At 27.7% G+C, this 11,829-nt stretch overlaps 1 protein-coding gene across 5 annotated transcripts in view; it reads right to left on the bottom strand.

Annotated features, from left to right (window-relative positions):
• The window catches only part of LOC117174566 (inositol-trisphosphate 3-kinase B), a 157,529-nt gene that overhangs the window by 12,081 nt on the left and 133,619 nt on the right, over window positions 1–11,829 (bottom strand). For 4 of the 5 annotated variants that reach the window (XM_033363787.1, XM_033363788.1, XM_033363789.1 and 1 more), the window contains one exon: window positions 735–815. In XM_033363787.1, coding sequence (XP_033219678.1) covers window positions 735–815 — 81 coding nt within the window. Of the gene's footprint in view, window positions 1–734; window positions 816–3,761; window positions 5,272–11,829 lie in introns of those variants that run through there. The other variant, XM_033363790.1, reaches the window with a different exon arrangement.

Here is an 11,829-nt window from a genome sequence, read left to right as displayed (position 1 = left end):
TTACTCTTACACGATGCTTAGAACTATGAAAATTTTTTATTGAAAAACTATGCGCTTTTCGGAAAATTTCTCAAGAATAAAAAGTTCTTGTAATCAGCCGAGGAATACGCCTGAATTTTTCGGGAGCGTTTTGAGCAAAATTCAGGCGTATTCCTTGGCTGATTACAAGAACTTTTTATTCTTGATGATTTTTCCGAAAAGCGCATCGTTTATTGTAAAAAAAATTCATGAATGTTTTCACAAAAACTTTGCCATTAAGACGCCATTTTGAAAATATTCAAACGAAAAATCGATCTTTGAACCATGGATTCTCAAAGTTTAGACATTTATTCCACCCATTAGTGAGATTCCAGATTAATTACAGACTCAAAAAGATTTGGAAAATGGTTCACAAAAAAAAAAATAGGCACGAAAAATCACGTTTTTTGTTGTTTAAACTGCATTTTGGGATAAGTAAATTTTTTGAGGAATTTCATTGGCACCGTCGGAAAGAGGAGATCTTAAGTAATAAAAATATATGTGTCTTAATTTTTTCTAGTGTCGAATAGTCTTAGTTATTGGCCGTTGAAAAGCAGTATACCGGTAGTGGCGTTTTGGCCGTTTAAGAGTTAAAGTCTAATATATTTAATGCTTCTGTTTGATCTTTACAACCCACATTTTTATAATTAAAAATTCTAAATATATAAATATTATTCAAAAGAATTTACAGATAAATAAAAAAAATTGTAACTTACCCATGGATAACGTTGTTTCTTGTAAGTTTGAAAGAAGGGCGTCCAGTGAACAATATTTCTGAGCTTCCTCCATCCTGAAGTCTGAAACAAATAAAATAAGTAATTTAGAATTGAATTAAACTTTCTACAAGGTTTGATAACTGCTAATTATTTATTAATTATTCAATGAATAATAAAACAGTAGAAAAAGAAACTCCTACGTCTTCATCATACAATTAATACGATACAATTTAACCAATCAATTTGCTTTTTTTTTCAAATTTCGATCTATTAAATTATTCGCAATTAATTACCCTTTGACTTTAAACAATAATCTTCTGAATAGAGAGCCGAAGTTGAAAGTAGTTTTCGTGAAATCTAAAATTTTCTGTCGCGAATTAATACTGATAAAATGCTAATCTGTAAGGTTAGTACGCTGATTTAATAACAATGTGACATTTTTATTTATAACTTTAAGTGTAACTTGAACTTGCACCATCATAAGATATAAGAATAAAAAAATTAATCGTTATGACGCTCTCAATCGTGCAATTTTAAACGCTTTATCACTAAAAAAAGAAGCTTTACGCCAGTAGTTACTGTGGACAGCAGAATTCTATTTTTAAAATGTCAGATATGAATAGATAAGTCTTGAAGAAAATAAAACAAATGTTTCATTTCCCGACTTTATTTAATTTAATTAAAAATATTTTTCATTCGTTTTAAAGAAGGAAATCCTAATCCCTAGAGTTTAATTATATTTTGTTTGCAGAACCTTTATTATCAGATTTAAATGATAAAATTTGAAAACCAAAAAGTTCTTAAATTAAAAAATGTCTCGATTGCAATTCCTTTGTCAATTATATAAATAAATCTGAAAAACTACGAACTGAAAAATTGAAAGAATAACAAAATATTTAACCTAAAAGCTTTTAAATGTGTAATTCCTTAAATTGGAGTCTAGATTTCATAAGAAACCACATTTGGTAAAACGTCGAATTAAGGCGACAGAAACTGAAATATTCTATCACTTGAATAAGGTAAATTAAAATATTAAATAAGGTAAAAAAATAAGGTAAAATAAGGTAAATTAAACAAAGATTTGAATATTTTTCTCTAAAAAAGCTGAAGTTTTGATAGTTTTAAAATTAAAAAATATTTAAACTGCTGGAAACATTTGAATGAAAAAGTTTCAAATTTAAACATTTTTTCTTAGAAACCTAAAAAATCTAGTGGTGCTATCAACAACCAAAAATGATTAAATTTGAATTTTTATCAGAGTTTAATTTTGGATGTTAAAGAAGAATTTGAATTTTGATTTAAGTAATCTAAATTTCATTTCTTCATTGGAATTTCAAACTTAATTAAGCCAAATAAAAATCCTAGATTTTGGAAAAGATCAAAACTTGGAGACAACCGAAAAACGAATTTTAAAAACTTTTGAATTAAAACCACGTTTAAAGTTTCGAAATAGAAAAATTATCAGAACTGAATTCTATCTACAAGCTTCAAAGCCCAAAAAGAGGAAATAGGGGAATTTTTCACAACAAATTGGAAAGATATAACACAAAATCTCTCAAATTTCTTGAAATTTTTGGAATCTTTTGAAATCTTTTGAAATAACTTAAAATATATCAAATTTGTTGCACTTTTTATGACATTTCTTCATATCCCTTAAAATCCCTGAAATCCGTAGAAATTCCTTTAAATAAAATTAAATTTATTTCCTAAAATTCTTTAGAAATTTGTTAAAATCCATTGAAATCGTAAAAATCCATTAAAAGAAGTATAAATAATTTGAAATTCCTTGGATATAAATGAAAACAAAATTAATAATTTAATTTAACTGGGCAGCCCGTCTAAATAATATACACGCGCGCAACATGCGTTTTCACGACACTGCATTTTTATTTTTTCATATTAAAAACACAAGCTATTTAAAAATCCATAAACACAAGATACCTATGTTGGAAAAACGGTCACTTTCGCAATTCTTCTTAACTGTAAATCTGAAATATTTCTATAAATATTTAAAAATTGAAATGTACGAAGTTTCTTCATTTAAGAAAAATTAAAAGGAAGAGGTTTCATTCAATTTTGATAAATCTTTACATTAATTAAATATTATATGTAATGAATTCAACATCTACTTAAAACTGCATTCAGAAAAGAAATTGTCTGGGGCCAAATCGGCAAAAAACTGTTTTCCTAGATATACATTAAAATTTGGTTCAGTCAAATAAATTTCTGATTATTTAACAAAATATTTGATTGACTCAACCAAATGCTGAAGCTACTAAAAAATTTGGTCAAAATAAATATTTTGTTGTTCACATAACAACCATACTATATGGTTATACCAACAAAATTTTGGTTGATTGAACCAAATCATTTTCTGAGCATGCGCTTGAATTTGCCGAAATGTTAATAGTTTTTGAAAATTGCTTAAATTCTAGAACTTATTAAATTTGTGTTCAATCGAAAAATATCATTAAAATTAGTTGTATAAATCTTGTAATTCTTGTTTAAATTTTGTTTTAATCAAACAATAATTTTTATAATATGTATAACATAATGGAAATCGCTATTGAAATTTAAACTAAAAAAACTTCAATAACAGACCATCGTACTTTATTTATACTTACTTTAAAAAATTTTAATTTGTATAGATTCAGCGAAAAAATATTTTACCTTTAGAAATTATTCAATTCTAAATATTAATTATAATAGATAATTTCGTAAGTTAAAAAAGCTTTAACTACTCAGTATCATATTTTCCTTTTAAATATAATAATTTTGTAGATGCAAAACAAACAATTGGGAATTTAAAAAATGGGAAACGCAGAAAAATACAGGAAAAACTGTGACCCTGTTTCTATATCAAGTAAATTGATAATTTATCGCTGCATCAAATCAAATAAAACACAATTTCATTCCCAGAATCGAATATTTTTAAAGAATCAATTAATAATAAAACCGTTCTTCAAAACCCCGAGAGACCTAAAGATCTCGAATACGCAACCAAACGAGTCTCACGCATTAAATTACCTTCGAATTTGCGTCATCGACATTCGCAAGATCGATTGATCTCCCCGACTGATCAGAATCCCACTCAGAACTTAGATCATCTCCACTGTTTTCGCTCCACTCTAAATTTTGCGAAAATCCTGAAGATGGCACGTTCAATAGTTGAAGATATTCCCGATATCCGGGACTAAATGGAACCACCACTTCCGTTTCCTTTTTCACTTCCGCCCTCATCAAATCCTCCTGGGAAGATTTAACTTTTGGTGAACTCGATAAGGGTGATGGGCTTCTCGATGATGATGAAGATCGATTTATATTAATAGATAATCTCCTCGAACTTCTTCTCGCTCGAGATCTCGCTATCCTTCTATTTTTCGACCTCCTCTCACAATCAAACTCATCAGTATGCAAACCATTCTCCCCAAAGTTCACTCTCGTACAAACGATCGTTGGTATCACTTTCTCAAACGCTTCCTGCATTTTTATGAATTCTTCCAGTCAACTACTCTTCCAAATTTAATATTGTAGTTATAGGTTCTTGATTCGAGAAATTGATTTTGCTCACTCGCAGCACAAACTAGTTCTTTTATTACCAGAAGGAATATCCGCGGGATTTGAAAAAGTCTTCGGGTCGGTTCAACACTTCCGGGTGACTTTGAACGACTGATTATTCGTCAGTGATGTTTCTCTTTCGAATGGATTCACTTTCTAGGTCAGACGACTCGTTTCGAGGAGTAGAAAAAGACAATATTCTTTCTTGATACCATTTTGAACAGAGACAACCTGCATGTTATCGTTAAACTCGCCCAGTTCAAACGACATCCTCCGGAGGACTGAACTTCCAGGTCCCACCTACGTTTCGGGTATTGAGCCCTCTTCTTCTGTCGCTGCTTTGGAGACGATGGAAAGCGCGTGTGCCACTTTATAATCGCTTCTGACCTCACACGTCGAGTTTCGTATCCGGACTGGGCCCCTCGCAAAACCGATTATTTACAATTGTTGTCTTCATCGCTTTCAACAATAATTTGAGACTCTCCAGAGTTGTTATAATAATAAAAAGAAACAAATTTTGAACAAAGCAAAAACAAAACTCTGCTCTTCTCCTTTCAAAACTTCAAACTGCGTCCAAGTTTGAAGAGGAACTTTCCAAATCCTGCTTGTAATTAAATGTCGATTAATCTTTTATGATGGATAATTTGGCTTCTTTGGTTGAGAAATTATACTTGAATTTCAAGTCGCCATTTTCCTTGTGATCACAACACTCTCAGAGGACTACGTGCATGAATTACGTTGATATTAATCCAAGATTAATTATTACATTTTATTTCTCAAAGTGGTCTCATTAAACAACCCCAGGAAGGATTCTGGCAAAAGTTTTTGTAAATCTTTTTGTTTTAAATCCACATAGTTTAAATTAATTTCTATTCAAAAATTGTAGAAATTACTAATATAGTAAAAACTTGTTGCACTTTGCACTAGCATTGGTGGCAAGATTAAAAATTCAATTAGTATGGACGGAAACTTGAGGAGCTTCTGATCCCGAGGATGCCTTGGAAGTACTGAATCGCTGGACTTTTGATCATTTCAACGATATTGCAAAAGCGTTGGTGTTTCGATATGTTTATGTGAATGTAGTGGAAGCAAAAAGAGGCGGCGCGATTGTCCCCCCAATGGAAATGCGTCATTGGTAGCCAGCTAATTAACTTACGTACATACGTTATTAGCGCGCCGACGCGACGCGATACGCGTACAAGTGATCCAAATCGATTATAATGATTATATCACTGTAGGTGTGAATAAACATGCACACCTCGTAAAATGAAAAATAAAAATATGATCCGATTACAAATACTGGTTTTTTACTCTCAGAGGAAACTTTTTTAGTTTTAGACTTAACATGCTAAAATTATCTCAAAACAGGAGAAATATGATAATTTTTCATAAAACATTTAAAGTATTTCTATCCCAGTATTGTGCATAAGTTGAACTTTTTGCATATACAGCAAAACCTCGATAATTCGAGTCCCATACAACGTATTATGAATTTCCCTTGAAGTGCAATCGATGCGGGCAGTGTGAAAATGTTTTTTCAGTTAATATTATAATGCCAAAAAAAATCATAATTAAACGTGAAAATTTTGATCAGCTGTACTTCGAATTATAGAGGTTATCATCACGGCGGGGCAAGCAATTTTCTTCGAATTATCGAAAAATTCGAATTAATGAATTTCGAATTATCGAGAAATATTAACATGGGAAACATCAGGTTTCAGCCGGGGCCAAAAAAAAGTTCGAATTATCGAAAATTCGAATTATAAAGGTTCGAATTATCGAGGTTTCACTGTATAAAAAAAAATGATTTTTGGATTCATAATATATTTGAGCCTTTTTGATCGAAAATAATTTTTACAATAATTGTCGTCTTAACTTTGTTTTAAAAATTTTCTCGGAAAAAAAAGATTCATTTTTTACCAAAAGAGATCAATTTTCAATTCAAAAAGTAGAATTTTCAAGAAAAAGATTGAGTTTTCAAGCCAAAAATAAAATCTTTTGGAAAACCTTTTTTCTTTCAAAAGCCCCAAAAAGATCAATTTTCAACGAAAAAGTTCATTTTTGACCAAGAAACATGAATTTGCAACCAAATACTTAAATTTTCAGCTAAACAAAGGTCAACTAAACAGTTGCATTCGCAACTAAATATTTGAACTTTCAAGCCAAAGTGGACGATTCTACAAAACAGTAGAATTTTCTACCCTAAAATAAGAATTAAAAATAATAATTTTATTTTCAACCACATAGTTGAGTTTTCTAACCAAAAAGGCGAATTTCTACAAAACGGATGAATTTTCAGCCCGAAAATATGAATTTTTAACTGAACAGTCTACTTTAAGCCAAACAGTTAACTTTTTAACCAAATACGAGTAGTTGAATTTTTCCCCCAAAAAGGTTAATTTTCAATTTAGAAAAAATAAATTTTCAACCAAATATATGAGCTTTATACAAAAAACGACAAATTTTAAACAAAGTACATGAATTCTAAACGAAACAGAAAATTTTTCAACTAAAAAGATCAATTTTCAAGCGAAATCAGAATAGTTATATTTTCAGTTAATAAATTAATTTTTAGCAACAAAAAAAAGCAAATTTTCAACCAAACATTTGAATTTTCTGGCCAAAATGACGAATGTTCTAGAAAATAGTTAAATTATCAACGGCAAAGTTCAATTTAAATCGAACAGTTAAATTTTCAACCCGAAAATATACATTTTTAAAATAAAAGTTAATTTTCAACCAAATAGTTGATTTTCTACTAAAATTTCAGAATTTTCAACAAAAAGATTAATTTTCTTCCAAAAAGACGAATTTTCAACGAAACAAATGAAATTTCAACCAAATAGCTGAATTTTCAACAAAAAAGGATTATTTTTTAATAAAAAATAGAACAGTTAAATTTTCAGTTTAAAAAATAGATTTATAGCAACAACAAAAAACGAAGTATTTATTAAATTTTCTAACCAAAAAGACTGATTTTATACAAAACAGTTAATTTTTCAACCCAAAAATATGAATTTTTAACGAAAAGTCCACATTAAACCAAAACAGTTAACTTTTCAACCAAATAGTTTAATATTCTACCAAAGTGTGGAAATTTCAAGTCAAAAAGGCGATTTTTGTACAAAACAGTTAAATTTTTAACCCGAAAATATAAATTTTTGTTAGTAAAGTTAATTTTCATACAAATGGCTGAATTTTCTAAAAAAAAAGGATAAATTTTCAACTAAAATCGCAATCATTAAATTTTCAGTTCAAAAATTAACTAGAAAAAATTTTTTTAAACAAAATTGTAAAATTCTTAACCAAAGAGACGAATCTTCAAACAGGAAAAATCATTTTTAACAAAGTAGTTCCATTTTCAAGCTGGCGGTTAAATTTTCAACATAAAAAGACACTGACTTTAAATAAAATAACAGTAGAATCCAACAAATAAAGACAAATTTTCAACAAAGTAGTTGAATTCTCAACCAAAACAGAATATGTTTCTACCAGACAGTTGAATTTGTATCCAAAATCGCTGAAGTCTAACGCAAAAGACGAAATTTCAACAAAGAAAGATTTTTGAGTCAAAAAAGAAAACAAATTAAAACCAAATTGTGAAATTGTTATGCCAAAAAAAGCGAATTTAATAGTATACTTTTCAATTAAAAATAATCAAGTGTTTCAGAAAAAAAGATTACTATTCTGCTTCTTTTGTTTGCTGGTTGTTAGTTGATAAATGATCATATTTTTCATATACACATATTCAATGAACATTTTTTGATTTTGAAGCATGCACTTTCCTTTCAAAATTGTAGGATTTGGAACGATTAATATTTAAAACAACAAACCATTATTAATATTTCAAAATATACTTACTACATTTTCAACGCTCTCAATTTGATATTTTTACTCTTGAAATTATTGAATTACATCTACTTATTTTCAATGAGGACGGAAAAATTTTTAAAATTAAATTTCAAAATATACACTTTTTTAAATTTTGAATTTAAAAATAAAATTTTTAAAATGTTTATGCTTAAAAATTTTCAAATTAGAATTTTAAATTCAGATTATTTAGTTTCTAACGTCGGGTTTTGAGACGACAGAAATGTTATTAATTTTGAAATAGTTTGTAAGTTTTTAATTTACGGTTAAGTAAATTTATAAGTTTTCGAAATATAGAGAGTAGTAAATAAACCAAATTCCGAAAGGGGCAAAATATTAAATACTCCAATTTGGTTTTTGAGTTTCAAAGTTATTAGGGTTTTTTTATTAATCTTCTTCAAATTTCTTCTAAAATCTATCATCGGATTATTCATTCAAGACTACCACGAAAAAGAACGTTAAAGAGATTCGCGGGGTGTTCTAAATGACGCGTGTACTCTCCCAAAAAACTTCTGAGTGTTTGAAAGTTAGTCATAATTGGTGACGCAAAGAAAAAAGTTTGAAAAACACGAAGGAAACCAAATAATGGAAAATACCCGTTTAAATTTCTGTAAGGTAGTTCTGAATCATTTACGAAAACATAATATTTTTATTTAGAAGGATAGCAATTTCTTACACAAGGAAAACAAATTTTAAGTTTATAATTAATATTTTTATAAATATTTAAAAATTCAAAAAAACTTTAATTGCTTGAAGAATCGTATATAATAAATAAGAGTTGAATTATTTATGTTACGAATGTTCCGCTTTCACTTAAAATTTAAATGAAACTTTAGAATGTAATTCGCCAATCAGATTGCTCATATATGTTTTAAACAGATGCAGTCGACCTGCAGGCGTTTTTCAAATTATATTCGGTTCAGACATTCAGATTCGTCCCACAAAAGAATTTTTTAAGTTGAGTACCTTGGAGAATTATTTATTTTTGTCCTACTTGAAGTTTTTATTTGAAAAATAAATAAATTTGAAGGTGATTTTCAACTGAAATTACAATCATGATTCAATTTAAATTTTTAAATTATAACAAATTATTACAGAATGACGCATGTTATACAAAATTAAATAAATTTAATTCTATTTTTATAAATATTTATTTATTTATATTTAATTTCTTTATTTTATTTTATTAAAAACTTTTTAATACTTTTATTAAATTTAAACAGTTTACAAAAAAACATTGGTCTGTGAAACAATAAGTTTCCTGTGTGTAATCTAATGTATAGTGATATCTTATAATATTTAAACATAATAATATTTTTGTAATTTATGGTGTCGAGTACCAATTAGTACAATTTCAATGTCTTAATTATCTGCACAGGTTTGCTTCATGATAGCTGCTATTTTTTATGAACATATATTTGGTTAACTATTTATGGTATTCTAATCAATAAAATATTCTTAGGTATGATTTTTAATTAATTTTCTTTAGCCATTAATTAATTGTTAATTATTATTGAAAAGTAATTACAAAACATATTTAATCTTTTAATATGACAATTTAGTTATAATTATTATACGTGTTTTAAACATAGTTAATATAAAAAAATTAATATTTATTTATCAATAATTAATCGCTACAATTTATTTAAAATGTTTGAAATCTTTACAAGCTTTAAAGTATTTTTTAACAAGACGAACTCGCAACAAAACAGTTAAATGTTTAACCAAAAATGGTTATTTTTTAACCAGTTGCATATTTAATAAAAAAAGATGAACTTAAAAAAAAAGAATTTTCTACAAAATAGTTAAATTTTTTAACCCAAAAATATGGATCTTCAACGAAAAGGTTAATTTTAAATAAAACATTGGAATTTTAAACGGAATATAGTTACATTTTGAATAAAAATGATAAATTTTCAACTAAAATGATGGATTATCATTTTAAAAAATTAAATTTTTTTATTTCAAAAAATATTTTAATTTTAAATTAGAAAGAGTTGAAGATATCCAAAAGACAAATTTGCAATATAATAGTTGAATTTTTAACCAATATGAATTTTTAACCAGACAAATATTTTTAAACCAATTAATTCAATTTCCAACAAAAAGATGAACTCTCAAACAAGAAAATTAATTTCCTACGAAAAAGATTGAGCTTAAAAAAAAATAGTTTAACTCTCAACAAAATAGTTGAATACTCAAATAAATGATTAACCGAATTAAACCGAAACGGTGAAATTTAAAGACCAAGAAAAGAATTTAAAAAAATATCTTAAATTGACTCGAATTATTTCTCAAATTTAAAAATATATTTAAAAATAAAAAATTTCCTTAAAATCTTTCAAATTTTATTCAAAAGATTTAGGAATATTTTTAAATTTTCTTTGAAAATGTACATATTTTGCAAAATAAAAAAAAAGAATTCATGATTTCCCTAGGAATTAAAAAAAAACTTGTTTTCTTGAAAACTTTCAAAATTATTAAAAAGTTTCGAAATCTTTAAAAACGTTTGTTTCCTTCAACATTTTTTGAAATATATATTAAAAAATTGAAATTATACAAAACTTAAAATGTGTTTCCCGCCTCGAATTTGTATTCCCGGCTATTTCCTGTTTTTCTCGGTTAGCAGACAACATGGACTACTTTGTCCATTTTTTTATATAACGTCGCTTACAATGATAATTTTTTAGACTGCTTAATTCAAATTTTCAGAAATTGCAGGCGTACATATTTCGACAACCAATATAGCATTGAAAACAAAAGTCGCACATACATATTTCTTTGTTCATCATTCATTCATCATTTGAAATTTAAACTTGGTACCAAGTTTCAACTGACTTTTAATCAAGTTTCTCCTATTAAGGGGGGAGATACCTTTAGAATTTCCAAAAATCGATTTTTTTTGTTCGTATTTTGAATGTATAATATGTTTAAAAAATACTGTAAAAAGGAAAATATTAAATATTTATGGAGATATTGTCGAAAATGTAAGAGTCCCCATACCGTCACTAATCAGGTATTCGGAGCGCTTGGGTCGGAGCAATGTTTCTTTCACAGTAGGTTTGTATATGTATATATATATATATATATATATTTTTTTTTTTTCGTCCCAAAAATTCTGGGAAGGCTGATTACTGCGCCACTACGTTTACTGCGTTTATTACGAGACCCGGAATCGCCGATTGATCGGCAAGTCACTAAACCTAAAAGTTATACTGTAACGAATCTTTAAACGTGATTATCTCGAAATTGTCTTTTCAAAAACTGTTCGTGCTGTAACTTAAAACGTTATGGGCCGATTAGGCTGAAATTTGCAGGGGTTTCTCTTTATGGTACTATTGGAAGGATATACCTAAAAGTTTAAAGGTATCGGGTTATTAAATAATTTTCTTGGGGTCGAAACTGTTGAAAAAATGGTCGAAAATTTGGACCTTCGATTAAACAGCCGATATAAATTTTAATTTTCAACGTTTTTATTATTTTATAGGTTTAATCCTTCCCTTTAACACATAAGTAATCGAACAAAAAAACCTTTTTACATTCTCATCATTTATGATTGAGAAAGTATTACACGGAAAAAAAATTCTTGAGGCGAACGAGTGAATAGAGAATATATTAAACTCAAAGAAAGTGTACGCTTGGATTAGGTAAAACGTTTAGTTAGAAG

This window comes from Belonocnema kinseyi, chromosome 6, assembly GCF_010883055.1.
Source record: "Belonocnema kinseyi isolate 2016_QV_RU_SX_M_011 chromosome 6, B_treatae_v1, whole genome shotgun sequence".
NCBI lineage: Eukaryota > Metazoa > Arthropoda > Insecta > Hymenoptera > Cynipidae > Belonocnema > Belonocnema kinseyi.
The sequence above is the reverse complement of the archived record's forward strand: the minus strand, read 5'-3'. Positions and strand labels throughout refer to the sequence as shown.